At 41.0% G+C, this 16,884-nt stretch overlaps 1 protein-coding gene across 1 annotated transcript in view; it reads left to right on the forward strand.

The window, feature by feature from the left end:
- CACNA1C (calcium voltage-gated channel subunit alpha1 C) overlaps positions 1-16,884 on the forward strand; it is a 448,111-nt gene that overhangs the window by 383,166 nt on the left and 48,061 nt on the right. The window contains exons 31-32 of the mRNA XM_013127834.3: positions 12,272-12,355; positions 12,987-13,070. Coding sequence (XP_012983288.2) covers positions 12,272-12,355; positions 12,987-13,070 — 168 coding nt within the window. The remainder of the gene's footprint in view (positions 1-12,271; positions 12,356-12,986; positions 13,071-16,884) is intronic.

Here is a 16,884-nt window from a genome sequence, read left to right on the forward strand (position 1 = left end):
TTAAAATTCCCATTCATATGAAGTTGCGCCATCTGTCAACATGCACGCTAACATGGCAATAGATATTCTTCAAGGGATTTCAGATCTTTCCAGGTCTATGGAATGGGCTGTTTTACTGATGGACCACATCTACTTTTTCTTTCATGAAGCATTTCATCTATCCCCTTACTAGCTCAAGCAGGACTAGTAATTGAAGAACTATGAATTTTCTACCACAGTCCTGTCATCTCAAACTAAGGAAGACATATCAGTAGAACTACTCCCATGCATAAAGTAAAACACATGTTCATATATTTTGTCAAATTCAGGTCTGCATTTGGAAAGGGAATCTTGGGGATTTCCTCTGTGGAATTATGGCTGTCACAGAAACTATAGATCACAAGTCTCTTCCATTTACCAGACACTGTCAGCACCTTTCTTCCCTGGGTATTTATGGATGCTACTTGTAAAGCAGCCCGTAATGCCATCTGTCCTGCCTCAGATAGTTAGTTCAGTCCCTCATTTATCACTGCTACTTTACTCTGAATTCATGCCACTCTTTAATGTCATTTCCATGTAGCAGAGTTCAGACTTCTATGCACTGTTTCAAATAAGTTTCACATTCAGCAGAAGGCAAATAATCCCATGTGATCCCAGGAAGAGATATGACCCTCTGAGTAGTAGAAATCATGAGTGTCACCCATGGTTATTTCTTAGTTTCCATTTACTCATGGATCTATGTGTCCTCAGTGTTTCTTTCTCTCTTGATGCAATTGCCCTTCTTTACTCCTCTTTAAGCTTCACTCAGTCAGCATTTATCATATTTGATGCACTGGTATCTCTTCTCAAACATGAAAAATTACTCATCTGTTTTTGTTTCCTTTTTACAACTCCATTTTTCCTGTGTTTATGCCTATAAACAGATCTTTGAGCAGTTTGCTCATGCTACTGCTTCATGCTACTTGCATTCTCCTTCTTCACCATTGCCATAATCTGTCATTCATTGATCAGGCTAGAGGCTTCAGCATTTTCACAAATAGCTGAAATTTATTTAAGATCTTTTCCCTTGCACCACAGAAACAATGTTGGTTAATTTTGAAGATCTAATGCTTTTGTGCTTGTTCATTCTAGTAGCTTTAGAAATACCTGTATAGCCTAGGATGCTGCCCTAGCATCATTTATCACTGTGTTTTATTTTTCCAGCTTATGCAGAGAAAGCAAAGTGAAGACTTTTGCACTCATACAAAAATGCCAGAAAACTGGTTACAATTGAATTTATTTTGTTCAGAGTGGAAAAACACTCCAGATCCATCCAACAGGCATAGGAATCACATTTAGTTAAAAGTCAGGATGAAATATGGTGGTAAAAATTAGTAGTTTAGTTTGTGTAAATGTGTAAGTGGGCCCATAGTGCAGGCAGCTGTCTCCGTTTCTTGGAGTTTGGCCTCACAATTCTGGTTGTCAAATGGCTCTTGCTTTGCAGATTTCTCTGCTTTGGAGGTTTTTAACCTAAGTGGTCATCTAATCGTTTCCTCTCCTTGACTTCAAGTATTACACTTTTGGTTTTGGAGGGGCAGCTGAGCCATCTACCCAGTGCAATAGGAAGGGCAGTCTTCCACCCTGCCTTTGGTTGGTACAAGTGCTTTAAAAAGCAAAAGAAGAGGTGAGAGAGCAAATATGTTTCAGATTCTGTGGGTGGGGAAAAAATATACTTCATTCAGTAAAAAGGAAAAGTGAGCTATACTTGATATTGAGTAAAAAATAGTGAGCTTGGAGAGAAGCAGGAATAGTCAGGTAAGAGAGTGTGTGAACTGAAGGAACTGAGAGACCTAAACAAACAGGAAGGACTATGTCCTGGGGGGCCAGAAGAGGGCGAAATAAAGTCTGGAGGGGAGAAAATAATGGAGAATGCGAATGGACAGAATATCCTTAAAGGCAAGAGGAATAAATAAGTAATGGAAAGAAAAAAAGAATTAAGACCCTGAAAGAGAAAAAAATATTAATAAATTAGAGAAAGAAATTATTACACAAAAGATATTGCAAGGAGAAATAAAACAGAACCAGGGCTAAAAAGAAAAGCAAGCAAGGAAAGGGATTTTTATAAAATTGAAAACTGAATTACAACCCATAGCTTTTAAGCTAATGAACATCTTTTTGTGCTTCTGCCTTCTATTGAAGTTCTCTGGCAGACATCCCAAGTCACCATGTTCAAATACATCAGTATCTCAGCTACAGAGCCTCCCTGGGTACTGTCTCATCAGAATAATTTGCAAGTTGTGTGCAGTGTGTTTTCCTACTTCTGTGGATGAAGCTCAGCCTCATTGCAAAATGCATCAGCATGTTACACCAGAAATTCTTTCCTTTTTCACCCCAATTTCCTTTTCTGGGTGAAGTCTGAATGTATTATATGGTTTTTTGTGTCTTCTGTACAGCGAGTAGCCCAGACAGAATTAATTTCAGCTGCTCCAACAAGCCCAGCTGCCATATGACCAGAAATCTCTGACATCTTTGTACTGCACGACCAGACACTGTGTTTTATGTGTGCAGTCAGTCTGAGAGTCTCAAGCAAGTGCTGAATCAGGCTCAAGGATTTTGGAAATACAATAGAAAAGGGAAGACATCTTAAGCCCTCATTAATCACTCCTCTGCTGTCTTTACTGTGATTATCTATCTGCCAGAAGTTTCATGCATTTTGCATAGCATACATATCATATGGAGATTTGACTGTAAGGACTTTCATGTCCACAGATTGGGGAGGAAGAATGAGCCTCTTTCTGCAAAATACTGTGTGTCAGAGCAGCATACTTAGGTGACTTTGATGTGAAGAAATACTTGGAATAATTATTCTAGACATGAATGGTCAAGTCATCCCAGTCCTTTATACCCATCAGTGGGTTGGAACAGAGAGTCATCAGGTAGACTTGCTTCTGGATGCTGCTTGCCTGACAGAATTTCTGTCTGCCCCATATGTCCAGGAGAAAGAAGAGAAAAGAGAGGCTAAGAAAGTAATAGAGGTTCTTGCAGCACAGCATGGGCCACAGCACTCTCACAACAGCTCAGCATTAAAACTTTCTCACAGAACATGGAAGGGCATCCAACTAGCCAAGGACTAAAGCAGCCGCTTTTGTTATTCCACACCTTAAACTGAAGCTGCTCAAGAGTCTGTGCTGCCAACATGTTACAAGGCAGTGATATTAGAAGAAAGAGGAACCACATCCTGATGTTTTAGAGTGCTGGCCCATTGAGTTGAACAGTACACCTGATGTAACTGTAGAGCCTTGAACAATAAATCTTCCAGCTAATACAGAAAAAGAGAATTTGCAACAGAATGCTCAGGAGTGAGGTTGTTTTAGCACAGTTTCCATAAATGAGGAGTTAGCAAGCAAGTAACTGCCTTCTCTGTCATGTGGAAGGAAGTACAGGGAATCCTCTTTGATACTTCTAGATTTCACCAAGTTCCTCACCAGGGAGGTGTGTGGGAGGAGAAGTCTGGCTATTCCCGACACTTTGAAGGAGAAGAAAGTAGTGCCAGACTAAAGTTTTTCTATTGTGCATATGCTTATATTCTGAGATGGCATAGGCGTGACTCCACCTAAACAAGTCATGCAGTGTGAAAAACATTTGGTAGGTGAATGTAACAGAAGCAACTAGGCAGATGATGAGAAATAGAATTTCACAGTAAATCCTAGCTCATACCTCTAATTGAATCTGGGTCAGGAAACATCAAAGTCTTCCTTCTGAACACTGGTTGACATCCTGTATGAAGTATCCTGGTCCCATTTCCTCATGGAAAATGTGTGTTGCAGAAAGGCACAAGCAGATCTCGATTGGTTTCTTCGTTGGTGCCCCCAGAGAAGAGGCCAAGAGTGAAATGTGTATACAGAACAAACTTCCCTCTTCATGCAGAAAAAATGTCCTTTCATGTTGTGGTTGCAGCAATTGGTGAGGGACAAAAAGGCTGTTTGATCTGCTGCTTCCTGTGTTACATTTGTTGTTTAAATGCAGGATGTTCTCCTCCCTGGAGGATGAGGCCAGCAATTTTCTGCACACAAATAGATCCTCTAATTACTATATAGAATGTGTGAAATTCCTAACACTGATCAGCCAGAGCTATGAATTCCTCCAGCTTTCTGAAGAATCAGTGGAGAATTCAGTAGGCAGCAAAAGCTGTTAAAGAAGCTGCATAAGAGCTTCAATGAGAGAGGACCTTCTCCTTCACAGCAAGCGTACCCGGAGAATTTGCATATTGCTGCAACATTGTGACAGATTTATTTTCAGTCTGGCACTTGGGGGTTTTAATGCCATTATAAATGATCAAAAATAATGATACGACTGCACAATGCAACAGTGTAGGAAGTACTGTATTAGCTATTGCACTTAATTATTTAATGCAGAAAATTATTCACACAGTGTTAAAAGCCCAGTGGGATGGTGAACTAGGGTCTCATTCACAACAGCATCGACAGCATCAGCAGCAGCATGTACAGGGCACAGTTCCAGGGAAAAGTGACTTGCTCTGGCTCTCGAAAGGAAAATCCCAACTCTCTATCACTTCATATGAGGTTGTTTGACAGGGTCAAGAGTTCTCACAGATGCGAGTCTTCTCTTCCTGTAAGAATGATACCAGATAGCAGACTATGATACAGCCCTAGTTAAGAACTGTTCCTCATGTTAGGAAGTTACATTTCCTCTGCCAGATGGTTACCTGGCTGAGGTCTAAGAGAGTTCATTTCTCTTCTATCATGAATCTGACTTTCGTGTAGGACCTTGGAAACTTTAGGTTTCTACATTTCTGCTTTCATGCATGTAAAATGAGAGTAACCGTTCTCTTTTGGAAAGTTGTGTTTGATGGATTATGTGAAAGTAAGCATTATTTTATTAACTAATCTGCATAAAATCAAGCCTTTTCTGAAAATGGAGATAACTTAGGAAAAAAAAATTAAGAAACCTATTGCTCAAACATACCAGCCTGTTTCTAGAAGATTGTGCCTTTCTTTGCAGTGAGTATTCATGCAGCAACCAATGTTCTCCCATGGTGCAGAGAAAGGGAAGCTATTCCAAATCCAGCTCCATATTCAGAATGCTTCTTCAGTCATTACTTGCTACTGGCTCATCCTCCCACAACAGTAAATGGCTCTTCATTATGAAAGATGCGTCACTTATGTTGAGTTTACTTCTTTTGCATCATTCTTTCCTGGGCTGGGATGTCAGTCCAACTTCAGAAGACAGACTGTTTTAAACATCTAAGCCCATCCTTTTGCTGTTTTCATAAGACTGGTTTGGGTTATTTCTTTCAAGAGTTATCTGTTGATTCTCATCAAGACCTGCTTTTTCTAGACCTTGCAAAGTCTTTGAGCGTTTACAGCTTTTTCCTAATGGAATTTGACAGCAAAATTCTCACAGAATGTATTCTGTGATAAATGATCTGTTCAGACATAGCAAGCCATCGCGTTCACTTTTCAGTCTTTCTGGTAAAACTGGTGCTGATTTTGTTTCTCTTTGCTGAGAACAAGTTTGGTTTCTGACTGCAGGGCAGTAATTGTTAAATAATTGCAATGTAATTACTGTTCATGAGGAAAAGGGCCCAACTCCTCACAGGGTATCACTGTGCCATGACATACCTGTAGGAAAGTCAGGAATGTTTATCTTACTTTTCTATGTCAACAACAGAACTTAAAGACAGCTTTCTGTTACTCTGCTTCTTTTTCAAGCATTTATATCAAGGAGGCCTTAGGAATTCTGAGGAATTACTCACCCTCCTTTTAGAGGCAGCTAAGAGCAGTCCAGTCAAAAAATGACAACAGAGTCAACTACTTGAATCATCCAGTTTCAGCATGTTTTACTGTTACGATTTCCTCAGACCTTCTCAACATATTGCCTTGAAATACAGTCTTTGCAACCTCTAAGAGATGCTTCCATGGTAAATGCTTCCATACTGCCTTTGTCATGCTTCTTTCCCAGTCTTTGGAAAACCTGGGACCATAATATTTCACTTCAAGCCTTCCACAAGGCTGAGTACTTATGTGCTACTAGCCACTCTACAGTAAATAAAATCTGGAGAGATGTAAGATAACTATGCCACCATGTAAGCGGGCATGGAAGAGCTCATGGGACCATCTAGAAATCACAGTTCTGGTGGAATGGAAGGGGTTTCAGTGAACTTTCAGTTCACAGAACAGGTATGACAAAGACTTTTCTAGGCATGTGCTTCCTGACATTATCAATTGTCAGTAGTTATGGAGAGCATACAAAAAAAAGAGTCTGTTGTGATACAAAATATTATATCATTCCAGCCTCTGTAAATGTTTAAGTTTGTCAAATGGTGGCTTGGGGACCTTGGTTCAGGCAACGGAGTTTTCTCCTGTTTTTCTGTGATTAGAGATGTTTGTCCACTAGAAGCACAAGTGAGATCCATAGATTGCTTTCGAACCTACAGGCTCTGAAAACAATAATCAGAAGGTGGTCACTTTTAGCCAGTGACCATGTACAGTAGCTTTATATCAGTGACCTAGAAATAAGCATTCCAAGTCACAGGGCCATTCAAGATTTTCAACTACTTTGTGTCAAGCAGTGTCCACTATTTCCTGGCAGGTCCTCAGACCCCAAGGGATACCTGTCTGCTCTCACATCCTTTTGTGAGAGAGAACATGAATGAGAGCGAGAAAGAATAAAGGAAAACATCAAAGCTATTGGTGTTATAAGAAGTTATAACACCTATCTTGATCTACAGCTTGATCTTGTCTTCTTATGGAATAAGCAGATTGAGGCAAGAGGCTTCTTCAGAACTGAGCAGACCTCTGAAATAGTCTGGGGAGCTGAAAAACTCCTCTCCTTACTCCCTGTCTATGGAAAGATTTGATGGAGCACCGGGGGCCTTGTGCAATTCCCTGCCGCAATGACTCATTCCAGTGACTGGTAGGTGAACTGCAGGGAGTCTGTGTCTCGGAATTAATCCATCAGTGGATGGGAGCTGATAGTGTGTAAATAGATGCTGTTTTCCTGCAGCCTGTCAGGAGCTCCAAGCAGCTACATCCTCCACTTTATTCCTTCTCTACTAGGTTCTGCTAATTTCCCTGATCGCTGTTATGGCTGAATGGTGTCTTGGCATAACAGAATCTGTATCTGACACAAATCTGGTGTCAGGAACTATTGTAACTTTCTTTGTAAGATTGTTCAGGATACATGTGGATCACTCAAATCTGCTGTGAGAAGGTATGCCAAGAGTCACAGCACTGTGTAAATGTCATTTGATTCAATACCATTTTCCAACTAAACCATCCTTTTGGCAAAATAACTTTCAGGGGAAGCCTTTTTTAAGAAGTCCGAGAGCTGACTCTCACAGCTCCAAATAGCCTGCAACATTTTCAGAAACAAATTCTCAAACCAAGCAACCCTCAGCTAAACTAGCAGTTCATCTCATTTTGTGAATTTCCAGCAAAGTCTGCTTTGGTGCCCTTTACAATCAGCAGGATTTTTTTTTTTTTTGCTAAGAAATCACACTTAATATCAGGGTATCAGCTCCTTTCTCTCCTTTCTATATACTCTTTTCAGCTGATTAAGGTTGAATCTTCTTTTCATTATTTAGGATACAGCTTTATTTTAGATAAGTGATAGCAAGGTTCTCCTGTAGTTCACTTTCCCTTTAGGCTGTGTAGTTACAAATATGTCTTCGTTTCTTCTCCTTGATGCTTCATTTCTCTATTCATGTATGCATGCATGCATGCATGTCTTTCTCTCTTTTCCTATGACACTGCAGTATCTTCTTCACTGGGGACCATCTGACCTACATTCAGATCCCACCCAGAATAGCCTTGACCCTTGCTGTGCTCTTTACCTTTAGACTTTTCTTTTAGAAGCATTTGTTAAATTTTGCCAGCCAATTCATAAGAGGTGGGAATGAAAACCTGGGACTAAGCACATAAGTAACTGAACATCAATTAACACAGAAGTGACCCTGCAGCTCCCACAGGGCTGGATGCTCAAAACCCAGCTGCTACTATAGCTGCTACTCAACAGCACCTTTCCCCTGAGGATTTCTGTGTTTCAGTGTAGATGCATTGCTCACCAGATACCACACGTTTTTATTATGGGCCCCAGGTGACTTTGAGTTCAGATCTTCAGGAGACTCCAGTGGACAATTTTCCCTGCTATTAATGAGTCTTCTTAGATACTGCAGTAGGATCTCATATTCACAGAAAGTAACAGAACTTCTGAACCCATTTCAAATCAATCCAGAGATTTCAATGGGTCAATAAGTACCAAAACAAACCCTAGCTTCTCTGACAGCTAATCTCAGCAACTAGGAAACCTAAAAATGATTGGCATACTCATTCTGATATGCTACCATATCTTGTCCCCTCACACAAATGAGATTCCATTCCAGTCAGCTACTGCATATTTATGCTCAACCTTTCATTAACTTATTGATCATGTGGTGGTACACTATCCTTTGCTACCTTTGGAGAAATAAAAAGTGGGGAAAAAATATGCTCTAATGGTGGGGCTGTTTCATGCTTCCTGAATATTCAGTCCAATCCTCCTGATCTCTTTCTGTCCTCCTTTCTCCCCAAAAGCTTCATGGATCTCCAAAGACATCCCACAAAAAAAGGGTGACTACCATTCCCCAGTAAGCCCCTGAGGCTGCCATTATGTGGCATGCAATTATGCAGCTAAATCAGGGTCAAGCGTCTCCCTTTAAGGGTAAAATATGGTATTACACTCTAAATTCCTGTACTGCAAAAACAAACAGTGCCATCAATTCATTTCCAGTCAGACCTCCACCCCCTTGGGAAAAATACACAGAACTTTCTGGTGGGAAAAACAATTTGGAAATACAACCTCTTTATTAGAGTGAAAGCTCTTCCTTCATTCAGCTTGTCTTTCATTAGCCACCCTGGTACACTCCAGTGAAGAATGTGCCTTGAAGAGGTACTCTGAGGTTGCAAGAGGCAAGTCCCAAAGGGGTTTAATCAGCTTTCGATATGTACTCGTAACTCCTGACACGGTTCTGAAGTCTGATCCAAAGCTGAGTGGCTACATAGCCATTTGTTGATATAAATATCTCCAAGGAGGGTGGCTTTTCAAGGAAAGTTTCCATTACCTTCCACACAAATGAAGCGTCTATCTTCTCTGTTTTCTTTGAGCTCTCTTACTGTGAATAATATCTTCCTATTTTTCACCCTTCTGTTTGAAACAGAGGGAACAGGTGAGGAGGAAAGAAAAGTTTCAAATTTCATGTGTTTTCTTAATTCAACACTGCCATATTGGATGTGGGGTTGAGTAAAACTGCATTCGTATCCATGGTTCCTCTCTGTCACTCATCTAAGAGGAACAGGAGGAAGATAAAAACTCTCTTAAGTCCACCTTAAAGCCACAAAGTAACAGACCACAGTAATGCTCTTTCTGTGATCCCAGATCAGACCTGATCATGACTTTAAAGCCAGAAGCTGGCTGATGAGACCCAGCAGAGCATCCCGTGAGAAAGAGCTGCATCACCAAAGTTAGCAGAGTGACTTCAAATGTGCTGTGATGTCACAAAGGTCCAAAGCAGCTATTGGTAATGGCAATAAAAAAGGGACCTTTTCTTTCTGGGCCTGAATCTCTCCTAAGATGTGCCAATGTTGTCAGTGCAGTGTCATTGCTTCCAGTTGAAGCTGCATTACTGCAACTGGGAGCAAAGTTTACTTCACTGGCTTCAGTGGTCATCTGAGGACAGGATTTGGTGCTACTTGTCACCTGCATTTTGTACCAAAAGCAAATGCTATTCCACCAGCAGCAGCGGCTGTACCGGTCTTTGTAAAGAAGTTGCTCAGTAAAAAGAAACTGAATTTGTTTGCATCAAAAGCATTCTTTGATGTATGATGCCAATCATAGTAAAAATAGCCACCTATCCATCACCACATATTTAAAACTAGATAGTCATCATTTTCATAGGCAAAATCTGAGCAACATGTTTTGGATCTTCACCCTTGCAGCTGCCCAAAAGAAAACTCTGTTTTTATGAAGTTGTTTGGGTTCCTGCTGAAATCCTTAATAGTTCCTAAACTATGCAATTTGAGAAGAAAGTGGAAGATAGCCGTGCTATCGAATGCATACATTCATTTGGCATGGGAGCAGTGCCTTTGCCTTCACCAGGACTGTGCATATGAACAGGGGCAGGAGGATTGGGTCTGTTGTCTTCTACTCTGTTCTCTTTGATCCTGCAAGCATACTGTCTGCCAAGGTCGCATCAGGCTGCAAAGGCACTTTTTGCAACTCTGTATGATCTGTGTCTGTCCTTTATTTATTCAAAATGTGTTTGCCTCTACAATTTAATCTGCTGTTCTCTCCCTCCCCTTCCTCTTGGTGAAGTCTAATTACAGTTTTATTCCAGGTCCATCTGGTTGCTAACGATGCTGGACATCACTGCTGAATTCATTCTAATATTTGTTGTGTATTTTCTAGGCTGGACGCTGAATAATAATATTCTCTGAATTTGCTTTTGCTCCTGTTTCCTTCTTCCCTGTTGTAGCTAATTGCATAGTAATGTGTAGCCATGGGATAATTACTTCTAACAGTGCAGATCTGCTAAGAGTTGCCTATTTCAGGCTGCAGAGTAAAGGGATTTTTTTTTGCTGGTTTGGAGAAGATTTCAAAGTGCACTCCACCAGTTCCCTTCACTGGGGTAGAACCAGCTGGGCAGTGGCTTTCTCTGCTTCATAGATTTTCTTTTTTTCTCCTGTCACAAGCATAATGCAGCTTATAAATGTGAGTCTCCAAGCATCCTGGAGGCAGTGTTTCAGTTCAGAAAGACACATTTTACCAGTGCCTGCTCCATCTGATGGTTGAACCCACAGTAATTCCAGGTTCCCAAGCCTGGCTTGTGCAGTGCCAGTGCTGGGATTTTTAGAGGGTTTTTTTTTCTTTTTTTTTTTCTTTTTCTTTTCTTTTTGCTTTCTGCAGCACTGCCTGGGAACACAGACTCACACTTTACCCATGACCTGACTCTCTGGCTAAGAATAGCAGTCGCAGTGCAACTTGGGTTCAGTCTCACTGGAGACATGCTGCAGCTGGGAAACAGGGAGGTCAGCTTAGCCCATGCTCACAAACCCAAATACATAAAAGGAGTATGGAGCATTTTGTATGTTCGCCTCCTTTAATACTGCAGAACAAGGGGAAGAGATTGGCTCAGGTGTTCAGTGGGCTAAGATACATTTTCTTCACTCATGATACTGTGTTGTACAGGAAGTTTATATACAGAAGCTCACGTCCTGGGCTGAACAGAACCTTTTCCAAACAGGTCCTGTATCCTTATAGCCTTCCCAGCCAAAAATCATGCAGGACAGGGACACTAAGCAGTGCTGATTATCTTCTCCTGAGCTCTGCTTAGGACAGTGAGATATTTGAGATAGCCTCCAAAATTATTCTGCACAGCAAAGCAAAAATATGAGTTTAACACTTGCTAGCGGATCTGTCATAGTTTGTCTAGGCAGCCAATGGCACAGTGGTTCTGTGGCACTATCTTTAGCATGAGTGAACACATGCTAAAGCCAGTTTTGCTCTTGTTCTTACCCCTTCCTAGCGGGGTGCACCAGGACAAGCTACATTCACACCTCAATTTTGTGGTGAGATGTGCTTTCAGAGTAACAGAAATGCCACTCCTGCCCTGTATTTTAAGCATTAGTAATAGAAGGGGTTAGGCTAATGGCTGTCATAATACTCAATATGGCTGGGTAAAGAGAAAGGTGACAAGCAGTGAGGTTTAGATAGCACATCCTCAGCTCTGCTGTGCCCTCTGCTCCATCATGACAGGGTACGATGCACTGCAGTGGGGCAGCCAGCCATTCACTCCTAATACCAGCACAGAGCATTGTATCTGGAGCATGGACTGGTGGATTAATATCCACACTGGCAGAAGGGGACCCATTTTTTGAGAGAACTCTTCCCACAGCCAAATCTAAGCCAGATTGGAAAAGTGCTGTGTTGTGAAGAATCAGTGTCTGGAGCAGCTGATCATGCAAGCCCTACTCCTATGAGCAGAGATGCTCAAAGTGATCTGTGTGGCTTCCCTTTGCCCCCTGTCTCAGAGTCGGAGGGGATGGGTAGCTGCCCTGAAATCACGTTAACTCAATAGGGACTGCTTACACAAGTCAGTGATGCCAGGACTGGGCTGAAGCTTGAGAGACAACAAGTAGACTTAAGAGGAAAGCCCCTTCACATATCAGGGCAGTAATTCTAATGGTAATTTTGAACTGTTTTTGTCTGTCTAACATTCCTTTTTAATCCCCATCCTGCCTGCCCCTTCCTTATGTAGGGTTACTTTAGTGATCCTTGGAATGTTTTTGACTTCCTCATCGTAATTGGCAGCATTATAGACGTCATTCTCAGTGAAACTAATGTGAGTATTACTCTACCCTCCCCAGGATACCACCACTTCCTCCTCCTCTACTGTTCCTTCTCTCTTTCTCTCTTTCTTTCTCTTTCTTTGTTTTTGTTTTCTGTTTTTTTTTCCTCTAGTCATGCTTTTATTGAACTTGCCGTCGTCCTTCTCCTTCTCCCAGGGAAAAAAAAAGGAGGGGGGGAAAATGCCTCCTTCTTTTTCACTTGTCATAGCTCGCCCCACAGCTGTGACTGGTGAAAGCGCACAGAGTTTGGGGTGTGTGTGCTTTTTTTCCCTCCAAAAGGTAGACATGCTTGAGTGTAACTTTCTGACTAACCAGGCTTTTGTTGATACCCTCCATCATGTGAAATGTTACAGAGGTTTGAGCAACCAATACTGTAGAGTGGTAAGAGACTATTTAATATGCCCACGTAACCTCTTTCTTTTCTTATTTTTTTTTCCTCTTCTCTCCCTCTTTCATGCTTTTGTTTTGTTTTTTATTTTATTTTATTTTACTTTTTACTTTTTTTCCCCTCTTTTCTCCCTTTCCCTCTCTCTTTCCCTTCTTTCTCCCTCTCTCTCTCTCTCATTCTTTCTTTCTCTTCCTTTCTCTCTCTCTTTCTCTCCTTGGCTTCTCTGCCACATGCAGCACTATTTCTGTGATGCATGGAATACATTTGACGCCTTGATTGTTGTGGGTAGCATTGTTGATATAGCAATCACCGAGGTGAACGTAAGTAGCTGGCGTCTGTCCATGATCGTGCCTGCTCTAACATTCACTCGTCTTTCCCGGGTTCTTTTTTTTTTTTTCCCCTCCCCCTTCCTCCTTTCTTTTGAGTTTGTTTTTGAAGCTTTTTGTTCAGTTTTGAAGCTCTCTTTTTTGAGTTTTTTTGTTTGTTTGTTTGTTTGTTTTCTTTTATTATGTTTTAATTTTTGGAACGACTTGAAGGACTTTTTGACTGTTGCATCATTTTCTTCCCTTCATAATCCGCCTGGCATGAATTAAACTGTATAGCAGGAAAAGTGATGGGAAACGTGGAGTGTAAGTGAAAAAGCTATTTGTGCCATGGGAAGCTACTAGAATAGTCCTAGGCCAGCACTTTGGTCTACTCAGTGTTATGCTTTGCTTCCCATGGCAGTTCAGTACTCTCCACCCCACAGAGAGCTAAAGGTCAGTTCTTTCGAGGTAGAACTGCGGGAACCAAACCAGGAATCCTTCCTGTGCCTCCTCAAACAAACTTCCTCCAAAAGAAATAAAGACCAAACCATCTGTGATTCCATGATCTCTGTTCAGAGGGACCTGCTTCTAATGTTCAGTTTCTAATTTGAAAGAAAAGATAAAATAAAAACAAAGCAGAAAGCTCAAAGAAAAATAAAGTGCCAGGGTTTCAATCCAAGTTTTGGGGTTTTCAACCCAGTTTGCTTCATCTCACAAATTCCACCAGCACAATTGACACTGGTTAGTGCCCATCTCAGCAAACAGGTGAAGGACTGAATGAGCCACGGAGACTGAAATGAGCAGCTGCTGTTCAAGGAATAAAACACTTCAGGCAAACTGCTTCCTCTGTGTTTTTGGAGATAGATGGATATAGCATTACAGGATAGACAGATAAAGGACAGGCAGGAAATAAACAGATTCCCACAAGAAAAACAACAAAGGACCACTGGGTTTATGAGCATGGACAAAAATTGCACTGCAAAATCAAGCTTAGCAAGGCCAAGAAAAAAGGAAAATTGAAATAAAATTGTTGTAAATATGTTAATGAAGGCAAATCAGTCATGTATTTTCAAAATCATGTAGCTGTGGAGTAAACATTCCAGCTTGGAATTGTGTACTGTAGAGGCAATCCGTCACAAGCAGAAAAGTGACAGCAGAGTCTTCACTCAATACTGACTGTGTTTAGGGGAAAATGTAGGCAACACTTTGAAAAAATAAAAATGCCTTACTTGGAACTTTCCAAACAAAATATCTAGGTTCTAATTTAATTTCTGTTTAACCTTGTTTTTTTTTCTTTTTTTTTCTGAAATAGGGACATTTATCCAAGTTGGAATACTTTGATTTAGAATAAATGAAATCTTTTAGTTAGTCTGTTTTCTATTTAGCTAGTCTATTTTCCTTGTCTTTGAAGAGAATGGAAGATAGTTTCTAACTGAAAATTTACTTTTATTTTGCATCTATTAAATGTGTTACTTTCTGGGCATACATAAAAAAAAAATCTCCCAGAATGTTGTAAACCATTTTGGTTACCCTTTTACTAAAGAGATATTAGGAATTTACTTTTTTAGAAAAGTAAATGGGGATCCTGGCAATAGCCTTCTGATTGTGGAAAAGTCAAATTTCATGGTAACAGAGGATGTAAGTACAGCTAACTGGAGGTGAATTATGCTAAACATCAACAAGACTTTCCTGACTGATGTATTTGGATCTGTACAGAAGTCATCTAAGGAGAAAGGCAGGAAATTCTTGTGTTTCCATAAATAAATGGAGGTCTACCATATTCAGAAACCCTGTACCAGGGGGGAAATCTAGTGTATCCTTTTGAAGAATTCACAGTAATTTCCTATAAATTAAAGAACTTTTTACATCAAGGGTTAAGGTACTTGATATACATCTCATTAAACTTTAGTCATCTGAGAGGACGACAGATAGTCACCCAAGCCTCTTCTCACTATTAGTGGAGTGAAGCGCACACCTCCCCAAGCCAACTGGTGCCTCTCTGCATGTGTCTATGACAGGAAAAATGTATTGCTCTTTGGAGTTGTCCATCCAGTGACTGGTGAGTGTCTAGATTTGTTAGGTTTGTCTAGACATCCAGTTCTCAGACACTTAATTTAAGTGGGATAAATAACATTCATTCTCAGCATGTTGTCAAGAAGGTCATGCTGCTGCTAACTGTGCTATGTTCTGACCTTCAGTCTCCAGGGCTATCTATACTGGGGTGCTTAATTACCATTGGCAAGGCTCCCTCTCTTTTCCATTCCCTGGCTAAATTCGAGTTCATGTCAGCCAAGGACCAGAATCCAGTTTTTGGTTATAGAAGTCTATGAAAAATGAGGGTGTGCCTCTGTACAAGCAACCATCACCTGTCTTAGTTGAGGAGGCAGCAGGAGTGGCCCTGGCTCTTATAGTAAGGGTTATGAAGATTATTGCACAATGGTCCCTCTGTTTCCTCTAAAGAATCCTTTCCTTCTATACAGTTTTACAGATCTCTGCACACGTCTTTTTATTACCCAGCATGTTTAAATCTTCTCTTTTTATCTAGGCAAGTCCTTTGCTACTAGTTTCAAATGTTTGTTACTAAAAACTTGCACAATCTTTTGATGCACTGATAAATGAGCAGCAGCTATGGATGAAATTTGTTCTGAAATGTTCTGAAATCCCTTTGCACTTATAACCTTTATTGAATAAGAGAATGTTTTGTATGTTGGTTTGTCCTGTCGGATTCCCTTCCTGCTAGCAGCACTTGGTATGTTACATCTGTAGCAAATGGGCTTTGGAAGTAGCAGCCCATCTTGGACGGACAGTTGTCATCTTCCCAAGCAGTGTGAGGCTGTTTATCAGATACACTTCTCCCCTTCTCCTCAGGAGCTTGTTGCTTTCTTGCTGTCTGTGGGTTTGAGCAAACCCTGCCTTGTGTTTCTGTACAAAGTCTTGTCTTGTTCCAAGAGATCTGGAATCTGAAAAAGAAAAATTAAACACTAAAATCCCAATACACTCCACTAATTGGAGATGTTTAGCCTGGTCAGGTGCAGGTAAGATGTTTCTACCCAGCTTCCTAGAAGCTGAAGGATGTTTGTGGTAGGATCTTGGAACGTGCTGCTCTTGTAGCTAAGGGATAGTTTTAATTGTGGTCAGTTAGGGAAGATGTCGACACCTGGCACAGGTTAGTTTGATATGTGGCCATGGACATATAAGCCTGAAATCTCTGAGGTTCACCAGATGTTTGTATTCAGGGAAGCATATCCAGCAGGTGCTGAGCTGCAATAGCTGTAGTTGCGGTGGGAACCCTGACCGGCAGGCTCCACAGTGTGTGTGTAGGTATGCGCTTGCATCTGTGTGGCTCCCTGTCCTGTGGGTTTTTTTCCTTTTGGCAATTAGTTTTGTTTTCTGAAAACGAATTTCACAGACCAACACCTTTGTTATGATATATATGAGTGTGCACAGGTGGGTCTTTGTGTGTGCAATCCACTGGTTGTAGTGTATATTCCTGAACATGTTTGGATGCCTGTGTATGGGCTTCAAATCCATGGGAGAGTGTACAGACATGAAATCTGTGTGTGAGAGAAAGTGTGTATGCAAGCATATATTTCATACACATTTGTGTTGTTGAACAGTTGTTGCTGGAGACACATGGGTTGCTGCGTATGTAACTGAGTCTATGAATAAGTTTTCTGAGCCCATGTGGCTATCTTACTGTGCAATTTGTGTGCTTATGGGTGGGTGTTTCTATCTGAGACCTTCCTGTATGTAGGCATGTTCATTTGCATGCCTGTGTGTGAGTGTATACTTGCATGGCAAGCTCAGCATATTTTTGTTAGCATGCCTA

This window comes from Melopsittacus undulatus, chromosome 5 (assembly GCF_012275295.1).
Source record: "Melopsittacus undulatus isolate bMelUnd1 chromosome 5, bMelUnd1.mat.Z, whole genome shotgun sequence".
NCBI lineage: Eukaryota > Metazoa > Chordata > Aves > Psittaciformes > Psittaculidae > Melopsittacus > Melopsittacus undulatus.